Here is a 23,205-nt window from a genome sequence, read left to right on the forward strand (position 1 = left end):
TTCATCACTCCCTTTTCTATTGCCTTCCTCGTCCTCCAGCTGAGCTCCCTGGTGTCGACATCCCTCAGCTGTTTGCTCTGTGACAGCCTGCTCCTCTGCTGAGCCCACCTCCCGCTGGTGTCCTCTTTCTCCTTTGATTGCGCAGTTGTGCATTTTTGTTTGGCTCCGAGAGCCATTTTTGCAGTCCACCGGGACTACACAGGGCAGGCACTGACCTTGAGGGTCGGGTGCTCCGCACCACCACAGCGTCCTGTTCCTTCGTGCAGGTAAAGCCTTCTTTTTTCTTCTCCAGTGACTTTTCTACTTCTTTTTTTCCAGTTGTTTTTACTTTCTCCTTCTTGGGAGCCATCTTCTTTCTCTTCTCTGTTTCTTTATCTTCTATTTCTTATATTTTATTTTTGTTGTGCTTTGCTTTTTCCTAACTTTTTTCCTATTTTCCTGGAGAGGGCTGGTTTTCCCGACTGGCCACTACTCCATCACGTGACTCCCCCCAATCTCTTCCTTAAATACACCCAATGATCTGGTCTTCACAACCATCTGTGGCAACAAATTCCACAGATTCACCACCCCCTGGCTGAAGAAATCTCTACACATCTCTGTTCTAAGTGGACTCCCTTCAATCCTGAAGTTGTCCCCTCTAGGATAGAAAGAGTCTTCAATGATTTTGCACCTCTTAGACAATGATCCCAGTAGATCACATTGATGGGGGGGGGGGGTAGACTTCAGTGATCCTCTCTGTCACTCTTATGGTCCTGTGGATTGACCTCTGATTTATTTCTCTGCAGCAACCATACCACACTGTGATACCAATGGCCAGGACACTCTCAATAGAGCTCCTATAGAAGGCTAACATATTCATGGCCCACTTCAATCTTCTCAGGAAGTGCAGTTACTGTTCTGCCTTCCTGACAAGAGAGGAGATGTTGAGTATCCACGATAGATCACTTGTTAAGTGAACTCCAAGGAACTTGTTGTTCTCCACTCCAGAGTTATTGATGGTCAGTGGAGGGTGGTCATTCCTGGTCCTCCTGAAGTCCACATCTTGTCCAAGTTGAGACTCAGGTTGTTGCTCTCATACCATATCACGAATTTTCCACCTCTTCTCTACAGCGTGACTCATCATTGTTGCTGATGAGACCAACTATTGTTGTGTCATCTGCAAAATTGATCACACTTTTGAAACTGGATCTAGCAATGCAGTCATGTGTCAATAGCATGAATGGGGGGTGGTGGTGAAGGGGTGAGCACATAGCCTAGAGATGCTCAACGGTGCTTGACATTCTGCTACCAAACCAGACAGACAGTGGTCTTTCAATTAGTGTCCAGAATCCAGTTACAGAGAGGGGTGATGAGTCCAATCAAGTCAGCTTCTCCATCATCCTCTGAAGAATTATGATATTAAACACCGAGCTGAAGTCAATGAACAGCACCCTGGCATATGAGGTGTCATTCTCCATGTGGGTCAGGACAGAATGAAGAGACAACCCTATTGCATCATCTGTAGAACGGTTTCTCCTGTAGGCAAATTGAATTGGATGTGATTGACTACCCAAACACCTATGGGGTAAAATCACTCCAAATATTTACACCTCCCTATCAATCTGTAACCCAATGCAATAAAATATTTTTTGAATTGACATGTGCACCCAGATACAGTGAAAAAAATTTGTCCTGTGCATTCTACAGGTAAGTCAACCCATTCTTAAGAACAGCAGGTTGTGCAATAATAAAACAAGATGTGGTATCTTTGTGTTATATAATGAAGAGTACAGTGTTACCAGATCAAAGTTTTGGATATCTTGTATGTATTTGTCCATGTATATCTGCTGCTTGTCTGTTCTCATGGAGCACTCTAGAAATGTTCAAGGAGGTTCATGTCATGACCACCTCAAATTTTACCTTTAAGGTCATATGAAGTTCAAAAATTTGTTTTTTTTTAACCAGATTGCACTGACTTGCACTGTTTACTATAATTGTGGTAACATTTGATGCTGAATGTCATGACCACATTGAATTTCAAAAATTCAAAAAAAAACTGAACTTGCACCAGCGACACGACATTTAGCTACAGTGTACATCAATGTACATTCCGAATAAAAAACAAGTGGCCAAACCCAGTTCAATATGAGCCTCCCAAAAAAGCAAAGCAACATTGGCAGAAGCTCTTCACAAGCCGTAGAATTAAACAAAGGAGAAAGCAAGAGACAACGGAGGAACATCATTCTCATCTCACGGTTGATGCTTCCAGGCAGGCAAGGAGCAGGCAGCGGGAAACTGAGGAACAACGTCAAGCCCGCCTCAGTACCGATTCCATCTTGCCAGATATATCTCTGTTACAATGTTGTGTTTGAAAAAAATATCCTTATGCAGAATTACTATTTTTTAAATATTTTGTTTCAAGCATATAGTCAACAATTGAGTGTTTAAGTAGAACTTAAAACTGAAAACTGCAGCGTAGTGTGAGCCCTGCCGCCCATAATGTTGTGCCGACCCATATAAACCTATTCCAGCATCAATCTAACCCTTCCCAACCTCAAAGCCCATAACCAATTTAGCGAAATGTTCACCAGTCCTGACTAAGAGTTGCGGCTGGAAACATCTCCCATTCTTTTCCACCCACTGATGCTACTTGGCTCCCTGTGTTCTTGCAGCAGATTGTGTTTTGGGGAAAAGAATTAAGTCGACGTTGGTGGGCAGGTCTGAGCAAAAGTACTTTGCAAAGCTACATGGAAATTAGATGGGTCATGGGACTGATGTGATTGCGCTGTTGGGAGCCGGCCAGCACGCGATGGGATGGATGGGCGACCTCACTTCGCAGCCAAATGCCAGTGAAAAATAATGTTCTGCCACTTCAGCCACGACCCTCTCCATACTTTGCCACAGTTACTTTGGTGTATATCGCCAAGGTAACGGTCCCTAATTCAATATCCCCAAACCCTGCAGGGAATTCGCTCTCCGAATAATTCCTTAAGACTGTCAATGCGTGCTGTTTTGAGTAATTATCGTTCCCCGGAGAGCATGGATTTGGAATCCTGGACGTTTGCTATCTCAGCCTCACTTCGCACTCGTCAGGTCGAGTCATAGATCACCGTCCACCCCTTCAAATGGGCGCGCACACGCACAGTCTCTCTCTCTCTCACAGTCTCTCACATACATACACCCAGTCACTCTCTTTCACAGTCTCACACACAAGTCTCACTCTCTCTTGCACACAATCTCTCACAATCACACACAGTCTCTTTCTCTCTCACATAGTTCTCTCTTTCTCACACAGGCTGTCTCTCACACACACAGTCTCTCTCTCTCTCTCTCACACACACTCACAGTCTCTCTCTCTCTCTCTCTCTCTCTCTCTCACACACACACACACACACACACACACACACAAACACACCATTCTCCTGGTCGAAACCCAGCCTTTACAGCCTTACTTTCCCTGTCGATCATGTGTAAACAATTTATAATATAAACACAACTCTGAAGCTGATCTGTGATATTTAGAGGAATTTGATGGAAATTAATTACATATGTAGAAATACTTCAAATTGCATTTAAAATGTGTGAACTTGGATTTCTTTGAAAGTTAAAAAAAAATTCAATCCGTGCGTGGAGTTAAGCGGTTTGTGTGTTTGCGGAACACTGAGGGGGGTGGGGGGGACTCCCTGGGCGAATCGCGGGCATTGTTGGAGTGTGCGAGTTTACTCGCGAGCAGCGTCAGATCCTAATCTTGCCAAAGCAACTGTTCTTAGAATTCTGAGAGTTCATGGAGCAGGTCTGGAGAGTGAGAAACATTGCCTCTAGCGACAATATCAGAACACCAAGAGGATTCAATTTCTGCAAATTTACCAAGGTGCCTATTCCAATAAACAAAGACATCCAGTATATGAAGCAAATGCCAAATCGCTGACAGAACGTTGAACGATGAGAGAGGGGACTCGATGGACCCAGTGGGGTGGTTCCTTGAGGTCACCTGGCGGAATGGCTCATTGCCAGAGCTCACAAACAAGCACTAGGACTTAACCCGGCCCGCGTGAGAGGAGCCCTCCCAGTCAGATCCTTCTAGTACAACCAGAACATCATCCAAGGTATGAGTAGCATAGAGTTTAGTGCAACACCATTACAGTACCAGTGACATGTGTTTGAATCCTGCGCTGTCTGTAAGGATTTTTGTCTGTCCTCCCATGTCTGTGTGGGTTTCCTTTGGGTTTTTGGGTTTCATCCTGCCTTTCAAAAAATATGTATAGGAGTTGTAGGTTAATAGGGTGTAATTGGGTCGAGTCCACGCTGCTGAAGATCCAGCTGCGCTGGATGGGTCACGTCTCCAGAATGGAGGACCATCGCCTTCCCAAGATCGTATTATATGGCGAGCTCTCCACTGGCCACCGTGACAGAGGTGCACCAAAGAAAAGGTACAAGGACTGCCTAAAGAAATCTCTTGGTGCCTGCCACATTGACCACCGCCAGTGGGCTGATAACGCCTCAAACCGTGCATCTTGGCGCCTCACAGTTTGGCGGGCAGCAGCCTCCTTTGAAGAAGACCGCAGAGCCCACCTCACTGACAAAAGGCAAAGGAGGAAAAACCCAACACCCAACCCCAACCAACCAATTTTCCCTTGCAACCGCTGCAATCGTGTCTGCCTGTCCCGCATCGGACTGGTCAGCCACAAACGAGCCTGCAGCTGACGTGGACTTTTTACCCCCTCCATAAATCTTCGTCCGCGAAGCCAAGCCAAAGAATTGGGTAGCACAGGCTCGAGGGCCTAAAGGGTCTGTTACCATTATATATATCTAAATAGTTATTAAAAATGTATCACACATTGTCCCTGAGATGACTGTGAAGACAGTTGCTCACCTATTTACTGAATGTATATTTGCTCAGATTATATGGAGAAGGGTCATTGTCATGGTCCATCCCCAGGTGCAGTATGACACCATTGCACTAAGTCAGACACCAGTGGACATATTGTGTATATTAGTATCTGGTCTCTAGATTTGCCTTTGGGCTACTTGACATGTTTATTTTTATACACGGGCTGAGATCCCAATCAGAAGAGAATTCAGAAAGATACCATCTGTTGTGAAGAGTTAATACACAAAAGTGCTGGAGAAATTCAGTAGGTCCCTCAGTACTCCTTAGAAAGGCAAAGGTATAAGACAATGTTTCAGGCCTGAGCCCTTTGTTAAGGTATACCTTGTGTTTCTCGAGCACTTTTGCTTATTAAATGCAATCACAATGTCTGCAAACTTTTTTGTTCCACTCCATGTACTGAGAAGAGCCTACACGTTTCCAGTCCCCACTGACATATCTAAAATGCATGGAAGGTGTGGTCAATGAATTTTGACAAGCCAAATCAAGTTTATCAGATTTCTGACTCGACAGATGATTTGGCATGTTGTCAAATATTCTATCAAACTTCCACAGGGGTACTGTGTATGCTGACAGGTTTGCATCAAGGCCTGGTTTAGACATTTGAGTGCCTGGAAATGCAGAAGGCTGCAGAAAGTAGCAAATGTCCAACATGGTCTCTGTCCTCCCATCCATTGAGGCACTACTTTGTGAAGGCCACCTTACCTATCATCTCCAGCCTTTGCAATCACACCTCCCTCATATTCGGAAGCCTGCCGACATTTTTCCATACTTTGATGAAGGGCTGGAGCCCAAACATGGGTTATGTATTTTTTACCTTTGCTAAGTAAAGGACACTACTTGGCCTGCTGAGTTTCTCCAGCACTTCTACCAAGGTGACTGCAGATTTTCGTGTTTTACTCCTAACATCATAAAGGACCTCCATCAGCCTATTCATCTCTTCTGGCTTATACCTTCAGGAAGAAGGTTCAGAATCCTTCTAGCTTGGAGAATAGTTCAGTTTAAATCCCAGCTATCAAGCTTGAACCTCCTCTTACTGCCCTAACCTTAAATTGCTCTGAAACCGAAAAAAGACCTGTCGGCATGATTGTAATAACTTTTTCCTTGCAATAGCTCCAACTGTATGTTTTATATTTATCACATCTAATAGATTATGTATGTATTCTTTATATTTATTCCATCGAATTAGAGGGTGGTATTCTGTGGAATTTGCTGCCCATGGAAGCAATGGAGGCAACCTCAGTATATATATTTAAGACAAGGTTGGATAAATTTTTATAGCTTAAGGAATATAGGGAAAAGGGAAGAATGTGGAGATGAGCCTATCATCAGATCAGCCAGGCTCGATGGGCTGAATGGCCTGCTCCCATCACCTATGTTTCCACTGGGGTAATTTAATGTCAAGGCGGCACGGTTGGCATAGCGGTTAGTGCATCGCCTTTACAGCGCCAGCGATTGGGACCAGACTGGGATTGGAATCCTCCCCTTTTGTCTGTAAAGAGTTTGTACGTTTTCCCTGTGTTTGTTTGGGTTTTCTCTTGGAGGGTCGGTTTCCTCCCACCCTTCAAAACGTACCGGGGTGTAGATTAATGGGGCGTCGGTTAAATTGGGCAGCACAGATTCGTGGGCCGAATTGGCCTGTTCCAATTTGGTCTGTTACAGTGTCTGAATCTAAAAAAAATGTATCTGTTTGACTGCAGCAAATAATAATTTCGGTGTATATGAACATATGACAATAAACTCTATCAATGTTATCGTTACGTGGAATCGGTATCACTACAGATGTGGTTCCCGAGGGCGTTCCCAGCGTGAATGACTCCCTGGTTGTGACGGAGAGGCAAAGAAATATATACCAACACAAATTCATCTCTCTCTCTCTCCCTCTCTCCCCCACCCCCTCCAAACTGAAGGCAGTTGTGAATGCAGTAGAATTCTCCGAGGTGGTCTGTCTTACATTTTTTAAATCCCGTTGCCTCCGGTCATAGAGCGCGAAGGGTCATTATTAAGTTGACTGGTTATCTATACATGACCCCTCCGTCCCTGCACACCGCCGTTTGAATGGAAAGAACATCGCAGTTGGTGTAGAACCAATTTTATTGTGCATGTGTGTACGTGAAGGGGGAGGGGGGGGGGGGGGAGAGAGAGAGAGAGAGAGAGAGATTGCCACTCAATGATGTGAATTCCTTATTTAACATAAAATTACCGGTGAGATGACTGCTTCATTCTCCCTCTCTCTCTCTTCAAAGTGTTATCGATGTTAAATCTATTCCTTGGGTTAGTTTAACCTCTTGGACTCCGGCCATTTTAACCTTTCATAACGCATTCTCGCGGCTGGATCCATGGGTAAACTACAGAACGAACACTGGTACGAACCAGCTGGTGGTTGGATTTTAAACCAGTCCCTGAAAACATGGACACTGAGTCCAAAGGGTTGAATGGTTTTCTCTGGAATGTATTATCGAGAAGGGATGTGGGTTCGAGGTTCCTTGATGAAAGCCTCTAGCCTGAATCGTTGGTTTTGTATCTTTATCTTTGCTGCACTGTTTGACCTGCTGAGTTTCCAACTTTGAGTTTTTACTTCAATCACGGTGTCTGCAGACGTTCGTGTTTTGCTTCCAACTCTCCTGCCCCAGCTGATTTACCTAAATGTCATTTCATTCTCTGTAAAAGAATGAAAAGCGGACGAACTCAGCAGGTCGAACAGTATTCATCGATCAAGGGGTCATCATCCGAAACGTCCCCTGACCATTTCTACCCATGGATATTGCCTGGCCCGGTATTTGGTCAAGATTCCGGCACCTGCGATTTATTTAATGGAAAAGAGTGCTGAGTGACACTGAGGCCAATGTCCGCGCCTGCGGTGGGTGTCCGAGTGGCGACCCCATGCCCTCCTCCAACCCAAACTGTTAACATCTGTGACTGGGGTCAGCTCACAATACCACCCGCAATTGTCACTCAATCGACTTCCAGCAAGAACTCGGCGCCTGCACAAAGCACAAAGCTAGGAACCATGCAATGAAGGCGCAAAGAGATTTGTGGGTTGAGATTCCATTGGTTTAGATCTGAGGCGGAGCTTTTGTACTTCATGCGAAGAAGGCTTATAATTTTCTCAGATGAATGGTCACTGAGCCGTGAACACCATTTCCCCGTTCACTGCTTACCTGTTAATTACGTCCAGTCTTTGTTTTTCAGTTTCCTCTTTCATTTCGTCCAAGTTGGATACATTTGCCCTCGGAAACGGAGCGCTTTCTACTTCACACCCCAGTCCAAGTCACATCTGACGCTGTGCGAGGACGCTTTGCCAACGGTTCGCGATCAGGTGAACGTGAGAACGATGCAGTTCAAGGTGCGAGCGATGAGAGTCCGTGGGGTTTGGACGGTTCTGTTCCGGGCGCACATTCTCCAACAGGAAGGGAACCGCAAACCGTGCGGATTAAAGTCAACATTTTATTACAATGTAGAAAAATGCCAAAAGCAGTACAATGACTGAACGCGACAGAATAATCTCTTTTTATATACAATATATATTTACTAGAAAATTCTGCATCAATAAATATTTTTTTAATGAACGCGTGGGCGATATAATTTATCATTTGGAATTATATATAAAAAAAATTGCCGGGAACTCGGTGACTGGGCGTGATTCTTCTTTGTCGGTGCCACACATTCGGGAGAGATTCTCCAATCCTTTGCCATTCGCGATGGGGAATTTCTGTTCAAGCGCAGCAACCCTCTACATCACACACTGAAGCCAAATTCGCTTCTTAACCTCAGGAGAAAGTGCAATGTCCAAAAGGGCCAACTATTCCGGGGGAATAAGGCAAGTGTGATCTCTGCCCCGCGGAAGGAAGGTGAGCGGTATTTTCTACAGCCGACGCACCGATGTGTAATCTACACACGGGGACCAGGGGAAAGATCAGACGAAGCCGGGGAAAGGCAGGGTCTGCTCCTGCTGCGTTGACAGGAACATCTCGTCGGCGGAGCTCTGAGGGCTCAGGGACTCGGCGGAGTGCGAGCAATCCCAATCCGAGGAGGTCGGTGAGGGCGGGCAGACGCCCGGGGAGCTGGCGAGCTCGAAGGAGTGTCCTCTGCCGTTTGGCACGCAAGCCTGCCGCCCTTGCTCCGCCATCCTCAAAGCTTCGGTGAGTGCCCAGATATAATTGTGGGCGAAGCGGAGCGTTTCGATTTTGGTCAATTTGGCATCGTCCGGGAAGGTGGGCAGAACGCCCCGCAGGGCGTCCAGTGCATGGTTCAGGTTGTGCATACGGTTGCGCTCCCGGTCATTGGCTTTTATGCGTCGGTTCTTCCTCTGCTTGGTCGCCGACGCTTCGCTTTTCGCTCTGCCGCGGCTCCTCCCTTTCTTCTTCCTGACCTCTGAGGCACCCTGGCCGGCCTTTCGGCTGCGCAAGCTTCTCGCTTCGTCCCCGGAGCCCAGGCGAGGGATCGGAGCGCCTTCTGGAGACAGGACCACGCTGTTGGATTCGAACGAGCTGCTGTCGTCCTCGGAGAGGGTGGAGAACTGTTCTCGGTCGCTGTTGAAGGGCGCGGGCGAGCAATCGGTTTTAGGGGGCATCCTGTGGGGGAGGGGGGGAGAGAGAGAGAGAGAGAGAGAGAGAAGTGATAGGGTTTCGCTGCGTAAGAGCGCACGAACACACCGGTATTCTCAGAGGCTGTCCGTGAAATAAGAATAGAGGAAATAGGAGCAGGAGTCGGACATCCGGCCTGTCGAGTCTGCATTCAATGAGATTATGGCTGACCTGATGATAGGCTCATCTCCATCTAGCTGCCTTTTCCCCCATAACCCTTAATTCCCCTACTCTGTGATAATCTATCAAAATGATAGGTAGAAATCTATCCAGCATTGTTTGCAAAGGTAGAACCAGTGCAGGCTGCCTCAAATCCCTGCTTCTAGCAGTCAGAAATGATGGAGGGTAGAATGCAAAGTTTGCCAATCCGCACCCACCTGGGAAATGGCTGGGATGAGAGAGGGGAGGTTGACCTGTCTGCCAGTGAAGATGTCCCGGGCAGTGGCACGCGCCTGTCCTTGCCCCCGGGGCCTCTGAACAGCCGAACTGTGAAGTGCGCTCTCGTGAGGTCTGGCACACGACTCCAGCTGTTGGATTTATATAGCGTGTAGGACAATGCCTGTGTTCGGGGAGCGGAGGGGGGGGGAGGGGGGCTGTGGGGAGGTGAAGGTAGGGCTGGGAATGCAAAGTGTGCTGCGGGAGGGCGAGGTTCGAGGGGCTGCACCCACTGACGGAAAAACGCCTGCTTGAATTTGGACTTGAGCGTGTGCGCGGCTGGCGGGGGTCCCCTGAGGGAGAGGAGGCGGGCAACGCGCGCTGGGAACGTGCCCCGAATTAACGAGACGCGAGGCGCACGGCAAGAGGCCACGCGAGCCGTGCACTATCCCTCCTGTGGCTCTCAAATGACAGACCGAGCTGGAGAAATAAAGGGCCCTCGACTGATGCCGAATCATTATACTCTAGAGTGAGATAACCTCTCCAACAACCGCCACGGGTCTCAACCTTACTCATTTCCAATAAGCTTTCGTTGTATCAATTTAACCCTCCATGTACATTATCTTAATACAGTTTAAAATGCAACAAGTGTCAATGTTTGCAAATTCCATTTCACATGCCACTGGGAATCCTTAGTATTCAAACAGTAATGTTTATTTTGACAATCTATCCTTTTGTGGAAGAGGTTTACTGTGTGGAATACAGTAGGAGTCGAGATATGATGAGGCATTTTAATGTTTTTTTTTAAAAAAAGATCACCGTGCAATAAAGTATCCTGGAGGGTCAGTGCGGATGCACAACGTATTCATGATTACGCATCTCCACAGAAACATCAATTCGATTTCTTTTAGGTTCGCTTGAGCTCTATATTGGCTTGAACTGAGCATTTCAAACACTCGTTTTCCCGCTGGAAAGAGCCAAGTTGGGGATGAGACGGTTACTCAAGGCTTCAAGCAATGACCCAGTTGCACCTTAGACAACCAGGAGTTTGCAGTGTTTCTGAACATTGTTTTGCAAACCCCGGCTTTCACATCAGGCTGGGGCTGGTGGTCACCGTTAGAAATATTAATAACCCTGTCACGGGTGTTTGGAAGGGATTAAGAATGGCCAGCGACCTGGAATCTGTCTCCTCGCCCAGAGGCGAACTCGTCGGAGTCGTGCGTCACCGAGGGCGCATGGTTAAAACGGACAGGAATTTTCCGGAGCGCAAGTCACAAATTCTTGTGGGTCAGCAATTAAAAACTGGCGCCTCACAAATTGTCCAGAGCTCGGATTTTCTTTGAATTGTTAACCTAAAAATGAACGTGTCCCCCCCCCCCCCCCTCCCCTCGTTTCCTGCTTTATCTATTGAATGGCAGCTTCGCAGGGTTTTTATTAACACAGTGAACGGGCAGCGAAAAATCTGCAAAGCGAGCTTCTGCTCAGATTGCCCACTTCAAACGCCCTTCAAACAAAAGCTGAAGAAGAAAATAAAGCCCCACCTGGTCCCACTGTTTGCTAAAATAATAATAAATAGATTTCGTTCAATAAATAGTTGCGAGAGATTGTAAAGTGGAGTATTGTTGGATACATTAGTCACGGAGACCCGACCAGGTATCACCTGCTCTGGTACAGGGATGGTTTATTGTTAAATCACCTTCAGACCAACGTTTTCTGATAACTGTGCCCATTCTCACAGCAACTGCTGCCCAGTGTTTACTCTCTGAGCATAACAAGCATAATATTGCAGACATACCTGATAAAATTGGAGGGGAAAGTAATGAGTTCAAGCGTACACCTGTCTGGAAAACCCACATGGAGCCCTGATATTTAATGGCCTATTCAGAGACGGCTATGTTCAGTTTACTTTGGATTATTTAATGCTTTTTATAACAGGCAAACTGCAATTCCTATCTCTCCCTTATTTGTCTTTTTTTATTGAAAGCATATGGCTTGTAGATAATTTCTCGTTCCTGTATTTATTTTGCCAATTTAATGGCAATGGGAACAATTTTGCAGTGTTGTGAATGGGCTCGCCGAGGACAAATATCACAGTTTATAGTCTCGGGTGTTTTAAATAACATTAATAGCCCTTCCCCAACAACCTCAGTGAGCAATGAAAAGGCTTTTGTGAATTGTGTGCGTTATTGTGACTTTTGGATAAGGTAGAACGGGCCAACAGCTGTCCGGTAATGGGAAAGGGGGACAGCAACGAGAATCAAGAAACTTTTGTGTTTAACGTGGGAAAAAGGTCGCTCGTGGCACCTTTTTTAAAAGAGAAAAGAGCCCTCCTTTTGTCAGGCACGTACGAATTGGAGGGCTGAATCACAAAAAAAAAGGTGAATGGTACGTCCGACACCTGTCCCAGGAAGAGCTTGTCTCACGCGCGCTACTGTCTCTGAGCGGATGAGTGCACTGTGAGGAAGATACAGTGATTTGTAGCGACATATGTTGAGCGAATAGCTGAATACCCTTCACACGGAGCAGCTGTCCATCTCACCTGAGTCGAGAATCGTGCCTTGAGACCCGGCTCCTGCATTATTCGGCGAACGTCGCCGTATTTCATGGCCTTTATTGTTGCGCCTCAAACAGATGCACGTTGTTGCAAAATACACAAGATGACACAAAAATATCACACTTTACAATCGAGCCCATATGCCGGCGCAAGATCCACATATGCGCCTTTTCTGAGGCGTTTTTTTGTCTCCAATAGAGAAGCACCGAGACACGCGGCCAAAGCAAACAAACATTTTTGAATGAAGTGTGTAAAATGGGCGAGGGTGACAATGCCCTGTCGATATATCTTGCCCGGATTCTCCTGTCGCCTTGCCCTAGCTCCACAGTGAGACCCTCACTTCATCAGGGGCGAGAGAGTGGGGTAGTTCCTCGGGGAGCCACCTCACTCTCACCTTAACCCTCTCCACAGTGACTCCATTAAACATTTCGTTCAATTTTAACAACATTTACTAATAATATATAATTTGTGGTAACCACTACCGACTCGAGAGGCCAACACCTTCAAGGTTAGCTGTGGAAATTTTCTTTCTGTTTGAACTGCGTTGGATTCTAAGCTACATTGATGGGGGCACAACCTCCCTTTTTCTCTCGGAACTATTGCGCATTTATTTACCAAGACGACTTTCTTCTCCAGGGAGTACAAACTTGAACAGAATTGTTCCGAGAGAGTGGGTTAGTCGGATGACCCTGGATTTTGCAGGATTTAATTCAAACGCTACAAGGCACGGGAGAATCCTTGAGAAGTGGTGAAAGGCAGCAGAAAGTTTTAAAGCGCTCGGAGCCCGAACCGTTGGATTGTCTGCAGAATAAACTTTAATGCAAAACAAAAACTATTCTTGGTCCCTTATCAAGGTTGTGCAGATTTGGTGTTCTAAAAAATTTGGTGTTTTAAAATAAATTGTCTTGAGAGATTCGATTTTTCGGGGGGGTTCTCGCTTTCCAATCTCATTCCGTGAACTGTCACCACCTAAACTGAGTGTAACCTGGACTCGCTCGATGAAAATAATAGGGCTTCCCAAATTTTAAGTGTAGGTGCGAGGAATCGCTTCCCCCACTCCCATTCACCCCTCACACACACACACACACACACACACACACACACACACATGCACGCACACACACACACACACACACACATGCACGCACACACACACACACACACACACACTTTGGTTTCTCTTCCTCCCCCCAACACTCGCATTATGATAATTCAGGCCATTGCTGTCTGCATTGGGCGGGTATTCTATTCAGAAACTGGCTGGGATGGATTGTCAACTCTCCCGCAATGTTCAAATGGAGAAGTGTTCCAGTGTTGGAACATTACATCAGGAAATTTGTGGACTCCATTTAAATTGAAATGTCAAAATATTGGATTAAGTGAAGTCACTGCCCACAATAAGTTTAAGTTCATTGGTCACATTTCACCTGGACTAGTGAGAAGTGTTCTTCTGCAAGCAGTCTAACAAGTTATAGCTAACATTCATGCAACCATGTGATGCAATGTAAAGTACAGAGTTACACTGAAAAGTAAGATAAATTATTACCAAGCAAAAGCAGCCTGCTGGCACTGTGGTGGGGTTCATTCAGGAACCTGATGATTGCAAGGTCTGTGTCAGCATGCTCTGTGGGCTTTGATATTTGAATGAAATGGTGATGGGGTTGTCTTCTGAAATTCTAAGGGATAGAAACAGAATTACTTTGATGGGTTGAGAGGACTTGGTGAAATAAGTGCTTACATTTTCAATCATCTCTGATGAGACTCAGCACCCATTGAGATATCTTGAAGGAGTAAGCAAACAATGAGAAAATTGAGTGACTCTGCATCTCAAGCAGCATCCATGGAGGGAAATGCACAGTCAAGGTTTTGAGTTGGGACCTTTTTCTGAGATTATCTTGGAGAATTGTCCTGCATCCTTCACAATGATGGATGTGATATACTTATTAATAGTAGATCACTTATGGAGTTCAAGGATAGCCTAAAAGTAAATTTGCATGTTGAGGCAGTGGAGAAGAAGGCAACTGCAATGCAGGCATTCATTTCAAGTGGAATAGAATATAAGATCAGGGATGTGATGTTGAGGCTTTATAAGCCACAGGTGAGACCTCTCTTAAAGTATTGTGAGCAGTTTTGGACTCCTCATTTAAGCAAAGATGTGCTGATATTGGAGAGAGTTTGAAGGAGGTTCTCGAGGATGGTTCCAAGAATGAAAGGCTTATCATATGAGGAGCATTTGACAGCTTTTGGTCTGTACTCTTTGGAATTTAGGAGAATGAAGAGGGAATCTCATTGAAATATTTGAATGCTGAAAGGCATGGACAGAGTAGCTGTAGAAAGGCTGTTCCCATGGTGGAAGCATCTAGGATAAGCATCTTGTTCAGCCAGAGAGAGGTAAATTTGTGGATTGTGTTGCCACAGATGGTGTGGAAGTGAGGTTATTGGTTGTATTAAGACAGAGATTGGTGGGTTCTTGATTGGTCAGGGTATCAAAGGTTATGGGGAGAAGACCAGGCAGAGGGGCTGAGAGGGGAAATGGATCAGCTCATGATTCAATGGCAGAGCAGACCTGATGGGCCGAATAGCTTACTTCTGCTTCTGTCTTGTGGTCTTATAGTAAAGACTGCCCAGAGATATTGGATTTCAAATAATTACCAGAAAGGTGTTTTTCTATAAAATGGGCATGTTGCAACATTAGGAACATGGGCTACTAGTGTGGTGGAAAAAGATTTTTTTTTTAAAACAGTCGTATCGCTGAAGGATTCATTTGCAAGAAGAAAATTTATAGTGGACTATTTCAAAAGGGGCTACAAAAACAGGGTTTAGTGGCCCACTGTAGACATAGGAGCAGAAGTAAACTATTCAGCCCATCAGGTCTGCTCTGCCATTGAATCATGAGCTGATCCATTTCCCCACTCAGCCCCCCACTCAGCCCCTCTGTCTGGTCTTCTTCCCATAACCTTTAATGCTCTGGCCAATCAAGAACCCACTAATCTCTGTCTTAAATACAATCAATAACCTGTATGGTCGTCTCTTCTGCTTTTCCTTCTCAATGTGAGTGGGGGGATAGTGTTCTTCTCATTTCTTATTCCCCTAAATTCTCTAGATTAGCCAATTTCAACTTTCTTTTTGGCCATGGCCCCTGTGGACTATGCTCAAAGTTTATGGATCCCCTTCTCTGTGAAGCAGTCAGGTTTAATTGGTTTCTTTGGTATTTCTCTCCTACAGACTACATGAAAACATTTAAAAAATGTAGCCCCCCCCCCCCCTTAAATGTGTTATGATCCCCAGGGAGGCTGTATGACCCCTGTTAAGAATGGCTGCCCTTAATTTCTTAAATCTAAAGATTAGTAATCCCTTACAGAGCACCTATGGCATAGGGATTACTTAAGGTGATATGTGAGTGGAAAGAAAAAGTTTGAAAATTACTGATCTAGAAGAAATAAGGCAGGCTGGTGTTGACTCCAATTAGAGGACCCAGTCCATTGTGATTGTTCCATTGTTTCATGCTTTGGGCATGACGATTAAGTGCCTTGAGTATTGTTGAGTACTCTAGTGCTCTGAATTCATCAAAATCTGTCCAACATCCATTACCATAAGGGGAGAACTTCTCTGCAACTAAATATTGTGAGGGCGTAAACTGCCAGTTCTGTCCCTCACAGCTGCTTGAAGCTGAAATATTGCTTGCCACCATTGCTCTCTGGGTTGAACATTGGATTTCATATCCACTTAAGCATCAAGCTGATACACATTTGATCTTGTAGCAATGCCAATCACATGCCTACCCCTATTTATCTACTAGTCCAAACCTCATCCATAGTTTTGTCATTCTCCCAAGCTTCCTATTTAATGCTAAATTTTTGGCCTACAACAAATCCCATTATTTACATGGCCATTGGTATCCAATTAACCAACACCCATAAGACATAAGGGCATAAATAAGCTATCAGGCCATCAAGTCTTCCCCACCTTTTAATCATGAGCTGATCCATTTTCCCCATTCATCCCCACTGCCTGACTTTTTTCCCATAACCTTTGATGCCCTGGCTAATCAAAAACCTGTCAATCTCTGTCTTAAATACACTCAATGACCTGGCCTCCACAACCACCTGTGGCAACAAATTGCATAGATTTACCATCACTGTTTTAAGCTGTTGCTCTTCAATCCTGAAGTTATGCCCTCTGTCCTAAACTTTCCCACCATGGGAAACAACCTTTCTACTTCTATTCTGTCCACATTTGGAATGTTTCAATGAGATCACCCCTCATTCTCCTAACTTCCAACAAATGCAGGCCAAGAGCTCTCAAACATTCCTCATATGACAACCCTTTCATTCCCAGAATCATCCTAGAAAACTTCCTTTGAATCCTTTCCAATGTCAGCAGACCTTTTCTTTGATGAAGATCCCAAATCTGTATTGCAAATCTCTCAGCTTTCTTCTCAAACTCCTCCATGGTCTCACTCCTCACCATTTCTGCCCTCTCCTCCATGTCTCTAATCATCTAAGATCCCTGCAGTTATCTCATTCATCTCATGATCAGTTCAGCCTTTGTTACTCTATTAGTTCCCAAGAACTGCTGTAACTCCTACAAACCTCTCCTCTCTTTCCTCCTTTAGATGCTCTTTAAAACTATCTGTTCAAATAAATCTTTCATAATTTTTCTTGTTGGTATTCAGAACAAAGATGTCTAGACAATATTAATAGATATTTCCGTTAAGAGGAGGAAAGATTAAAACAAGAGGACATGAGTTAAGAATTAAGGGGCAGAGGTTTAGAGGTAACATAAGGGGGAACTTCTTTACTCAGAGAGTGGTAGCCGTGTGGAATGAGCTTCCGGGAGAAATAGTGGTGGCGGAGTCAATTGTATTATTTAAGAAAAGGTTGGACAGGTATATGGATGAGAAGAGGATGGAGGGTTATGGGCATTGTGCAGGGAGGTGGGACTAGAAAGGGGTGTTTGGTTCAGTGCGGACTAGAAAGGGGTGTTTGGTTCGGTGCGGACTAGAAGGGCCAAATGGCCTGTTTCCGTGCTGTAATTGTTATGTTATGTTATGATATCTGCAGCAAATATTTCCCTAACAGTCAGATGACTTCACAGTCTACCTGCAGAACTGATGAACTTTGGTTGTTGGCCATGTTAAACTTCACTCAGAATCTTACAGCTATATCCTGTAAAGATAATTCAGTGGAATTATAGACTGTTCTGTTTGTCTCTGCAGCGGAAACCTTCACCCCAAAAAGACCTGTCTTCACGACCAAAAGTCCACAATCAGTTCCTTAGTTTTGACTAATGTTGAGTGTAAGGTTGTTCTTGTGATAGCACTCAATGAGCTGATCGATTTCCCTCCTGTACGCTTCCTCATTACCATCTGCAATTCTGCTGATGACTGTAGCATCACCTGCAAATATTTGTAGATAGCTTTTGAATTATACCTAGTCACATAGTCATGGGTGTAGAGAAAGTAAAGCAGTGGGCTAACTACGCACCCTTGAGATGGGCTTGTGCTGATTGACAATAAGGAGGAGATATTGTCACTGATTCCCATTGACTGGTGATGACCCGAACTATCCAATAGTGACCAGTAATGGCTAGCATTGATCAGTAGTGATCTGCTCTGATCATTAGTAACCATCAATAACCAGAACTGATTGGCATTAACATGAAGGACTGCCCTGATGTTGCAGAAACCATCAAGTCAAGTTCAAGTTTACTGTCATCAGATTGCACAAGTACAACCCGACAAAACAATGTTCTTATGTCCTTGGTGCAGAACACTCAGACACACAATCAGACATAACACACATGCAGACAAAAATACATACGCAGGACAAGAATTCATATATTCAAATAAATAAATATTGTTCAATGAATATGAGAGTCTAAGATGGTCAGTGTGAGCTGTTCCTTTTATCATTCAGCATTCTCACTACCCGTGGGAAGAGGCTGTTCCTCAGCCTGGTGCTTCTAGCTCTGATACTCCTGTATCTCTTTCCCAATGGGAGCAGCTGAGAGATGCTGTGTGCAGGGTAGAAGGGATCCTAGGGATCCTTAATGATTTTGTGCACACTCTTGAGTTAATGATCCCGGTAGATCACATTACTGGGGGGTGGGGGGAGATAGACTCCAGTGATCCTCTCCACCATTCTCATGTTCCTGTGGATTGACCTCTGATCCATTTCTCTGCATGATCCAAATCATCCAATTGTGAAGAAAAACCTTGATCAATAACTCACGTCTCTCAGGCTTTTATTGCACAACTCAACATGGATACAGAAGGGGGCTCTTCTGCCCCTTGAGCCTGTACCACCACTTATTAAGATTACAACCAATCTCCCTTCCTCACATTCCTCATTAAAATCTGCCAACTAGACTACACTTAGACCTTAACGTTGACTGGAGAAGGTGGTGGAAGGTGAGCAGGCCTGGTCTAATCATTAAGCAAAATATACACGTACCAAGGGCACCAAGGGAGCACAACAACATTTTTTTTCAGTGCTGGATTTACTAGGGCCCCACAAAAATGGGGGACCCAAACATAAATTTTAAAAAACACACACACACATATATATATATATATATATATATAGGTTATATTTAATATATTTAAAAACAGAATTTTTAATCTATTATTTCACATTCAGCACTTATTGAGTCTTACTGTCTTGTCAGTTAGATAATGGAAGGGTTGAGGGGGAACCATTGTTGGGCTGTGATTAGGGCATCAGTTGGCCATAATCCGGGCCTGAAGGTGAAGACAATTGGTGGAGTGCAATGGAGACAGACAAACTTAAAGTGAACATAGCTCTTACAGGAAACACAGTGGGAGCCTTTAGTAAAATGAAGTGGCCACTAGTTGTTTTACTTGACTCATTTTATTCTGTTGGCGATGTTTATCTAGTGGCTGTAGAATGTTTAATTCAGAAAAAAGAAACAACCAATGCTCAGTTCTATCAATACTCTCCCATCAGAAGTTAACTTAGGAAGCGTGTGCTTTTAATTAAATGAAAGGATACTGCCCACCTACTGATGTCCAGTGGTTGCCTGACATCATTACCTGTGTGAACATGGAAAAGATTTGTTATTCAATTAATAATTCAGATTAAAATATTCCAGAAGTTATGGGGGTCCACTTATGACTCACTATCTTACTTTATAATTTTACTCCAATGTAATTAAAATTGTCTGACTTGTATCTTTTCCATGTTCCTTTTATTATTTTTTTTAATCTTTGTTTTTCTTATAATACCAATCATATATAGAATCTGTCAATGGGGTTAGGTAAGGTGCTTTTCTCCTTTATTATTTTCTTTTCTTTCTTTTTTAGTATATATTATTTAGAAAATGAATCATGGATATGATTTACACTTTATGGATATTAATGATATATGGAATGTCTTATTTAGTTTGTGTAACTGTTCGTATCATCTTATTGAATTGTACCCTTTCTGTTTGTATAAGTTGTTTTTTAAAAGCAATAAAAGTATTTTTAAAAAGAAGATAACATCTTTTCTTGGGCTTAAATGTAACACTGCCATTCACCGTGACTCCACTGGCTTCTCCAGAATACCTCCCCGCTTCACACTAGGTCAGGGTCACGTTGCTAAGCAATTGGTTCCACAGCCTCTAACATGGTGGCGGGAGTCAGTGGAAGTCCAAGTGATTTATAAAGTGGGCAAAGAAAGAAGTGCTGAAATCCAAAATAAAGAGATAAAGCGTGAAAAATGAGAAGAGAGAGAAAACCCCTGACAGAGCTTCTAAGATGGGATAGAGCGGACTTGTCGAGTAAACATAAAACATCCCTAACCTATGGATTCTGTTATTAAAATGTCTGAATACTGAAGCGCACATTTGCTCAAATCTCTGACAATGACCCTGGAGTTGTATTTATGAGACTTTGCGAAGTGAATACAGCCGACTACAACCACTAAATTTATTGCAACCCCATAGAAAACTCGCACATTGCCTGTGAATACCGTTGCAGAGATTTATCATCATTCTTGGACACAATTAGTGAGGGGAAAGGAAAAGGAAGGAATATGGCCACAGCCCAAGTATTCCCTGTCCCCTGTACTCTCCACTCAAAAATCCCAGGAGGGCTCAAGTATTCACATGTAACTCCCTAATAATGAGAGGTTCACTGTCAGCTGTAAATGGGTCAATAATTTTTGAACAATTACTTCCATTTATATGGCTCATTTAACATACTATCGTATGCTTCAATATACCTTTCTGCTTCATTGAGCAAGGATTTGGCATCAATCGATATGAACAAGTGGCCAAAATCTCAGACCAACAGAAAGATACAGAATGTGAGATATTTGAGGATGGAATCTAGATCCTTGGCAGCTGATGGAGTCAGACAGGCAAATGGGTGTTTTTTTTTCTCTCTTCTCAGCAATGGGGAAGCAAACGTAAGAACATAAGAAATAAGGACCAGGAGAGTCCGTTGAGCCTTTTCCACCATTCATTGTGATCATGGCTGATCTGAGATTGGCTCATCTCCATTTACCTGCCTTTCCCCATATCCCTTAATTCTCCTACTATGTAGAAATCTATCCAATCTTCTCTTCAATATATTTACTGAGGTCACCTCCACTGCTTCAATGGGCAGCGAATTCCACAAATTCACCACCTCTGGGGAAAGCAGTTCCTCCTCATCCCTATCCTAAATCTACTACCCTGAATCTTGAGGCTGTTGTTACATGGATGGTAAGTCCACAGTTCAACTGAATTTTACATATTTTGGACTCTCTCTCTCTCCAATTTCGACCTCTTGATCGTGGCCAGGTTTTGTCAAACTTATTCCATCCCCAAACATACAGACCACTGTGATTCTTCCTTATACCTCATTGAGCAGATGCAGCTATCTGCATTATAGTTTTTTTCAGAATGCAAATTTCAATGCCTATTTATTGTCCATTCTTAGCTGCCATGAAGAAGATGGTGGGCCTCATTTCTGAACCACTGTGGGTGATTGGTGAAGCTTCTCTGCCGATCACTTGGATAGGGAGTTGCAGAGTTTAGTAACTAATATATTTCCGCATCATGATGACATTTGAATTGAGGATCTGCTGGAGCTGGGTTTTGCCCCAGTTCTCCCAGGTTGAAGTTGTGGATTTAGGAGGTACTGATGTAACTTTGTGAACAACTGCAGTGTGGTTTGCAGAGAGTAAGGACTCCAGGTGTTTACTCCTGGTGGGGAAGGAAGGGCATGCTTTGGATGGGGGTTGAGGTACCAGTCAAATAGGCTTCTTCAATTTGCATGGCGTCAAGCTGCTTCAGTGTTGCACTCATTCAGGCAAGCAGAGAGTATTCCATCATCATCCTGAGTTTGACAGAAAGGCTTTGGCAAGTCAAGAGGTGAGGCACTTTGCACAAAATACTCAGGCTGCCATTGTAGAATTTGTGTAGCTGGTTCAGTGAAGTTGGTTACAGGGTACCAATGTCATGGAATTCATGAACAGAAATGCCATCGAATGTCAAGGGAAGGTGGTTAGATTCTCTTGTTAGAGTCAGTGATTTTATTGAACCTGTTTGGCCCAAATATCAGTGTACTGACAATAACCATACCAGCAATGCGAGTATAATTTAATAAACTAATATGTACACTACGAGGTCTTGTCTCTCTGCAAGACAAACCTGGAAGGCTAGACTGTAGCTCTGATCTGCTTTATATACAAGGTCACCGGGATGACCCCTGGTGACCTAGTGGTGTAATTACATATCACCACAATCACTTGCTACATCAGTCCACTGATGAATGTGATCCAAGTCTTGCTGCAGACCAGACAAGTTCCTCCAGCATTACTGTGTTTTCACTACAACCACAGCGTCTGCAGACTTTTGAGTGGTTTCCAAATAGAGCTAAACATTACACAATTATCAGCGAACATCTCCACTCCTGACCTGAAGGAAGCAGCTGAAAAAGGCTGGGTTGAGAACACTGTCCTGAGGAGAGTTAATGTCTAACAACCATTACCACCTTTCTTGTGTGAGCAAGGCTTGCAGTTCAGTCCTCATTCTGCTGTCTTGATTTGAGAGGGTTAAGAATTCAAATTTCAGCGTGTCAACATCTCCGAGGATTTGTCCTGGAGCCTCCATGTTGATGCAATCGCAAAGAAAGCTTGCCAGTGACTATACTTGGTGAGGAGTTTGAGGTGGACAGTGGAGAGCATTCTGGCTGGTTGCATCACTGTCTGGTATGGAGGTCCCAATGTTCAATGTTCAGGACAAGGAAAAAATCTCTAGAAGGCTCCAGAAGGAAGATCAATCTGCGACATCACATGCACCAGACTTCACTCCATTGAGGATATCTACAAGGGGCAGTGTCTTAAGAAACCAGCCTCTATCCTTAAGGACCCCCACCACCCAGACCAAGCCCTCTTCACTCTATTACCATCGGGAAAAGGGTACAGGAGCCTGAGGATGAGGACTCAGCACCACAAGGACAGCTGCTTCTCCTCTGCCATCAGATTCCTGAATAATCAATGAACTACAGACACTGCCTGACTTTGACTTTTTATTGTACTATTTTTTATTTATTTTGTAAGGTGATTTATTCAAATGTTTGCACTGTGATGCTGGCACAAAACAACAAATTTGATGACATGTTCATGACAATAAATCTGATTTTGATATCTAAGGAGCAGTCACTTATCTTCCCACTCACACTTAGGTTTGGACCTATGATTAGATTCTGGGGTGAGAACTCCCATCAAAACCTGAACTGAGCATTGGTGAAGAGTGATTGTACTTTGGTAACATGGTTGACCACCACTTCTGTCATTATTCTGAGAAGTGAGTTGTTTGAATAGTCACTGGAC

At 44.2% G+C, this 23,205-nt stretch overlaps 1 protein-coding gene and 1 long non-coding RNA gene across 7 annotated transcripts in view; one reads left to right on the plus strand and one right to left on the minus strand.

Annotated features, from left to right (window-relative positions):
* Positions 1-23,205, plus strand: part of LOC138736315 (uncharacterized) — a 151,156-nt gene that overhangs the window by 31,724 nt on the left and 96,227 nt on the right. The window lies entirely within an intron of this gene.
* LOC138736833 (neurogenin-3-like) lies at positions 8,784-9,440 on the minus strand. Its single transcript, XM_069886915.1, has one exon. The coding sequence runs from the start codon at positions 9,438-9,440 to the stop codon at positions 8,784-8,786; it is 657 nt and encodes a 218-aa protein (XP_069743016.1).

This window comes from Narcine bancroftii, chromosome 6 (assembly GCF_036971445.1).
Source record: "Narcine bancroftii isolate sNarBan1 chromosome 6, sNarBan1.hap1, whole genome shotgun sequence".
NCBI classification, from domain to species: Eukaryota; Metazoa; Chordata; class Chondrichthyes; order Torpediniformes; family Narcinidae; genus Narcine; species Narcine bancroftii.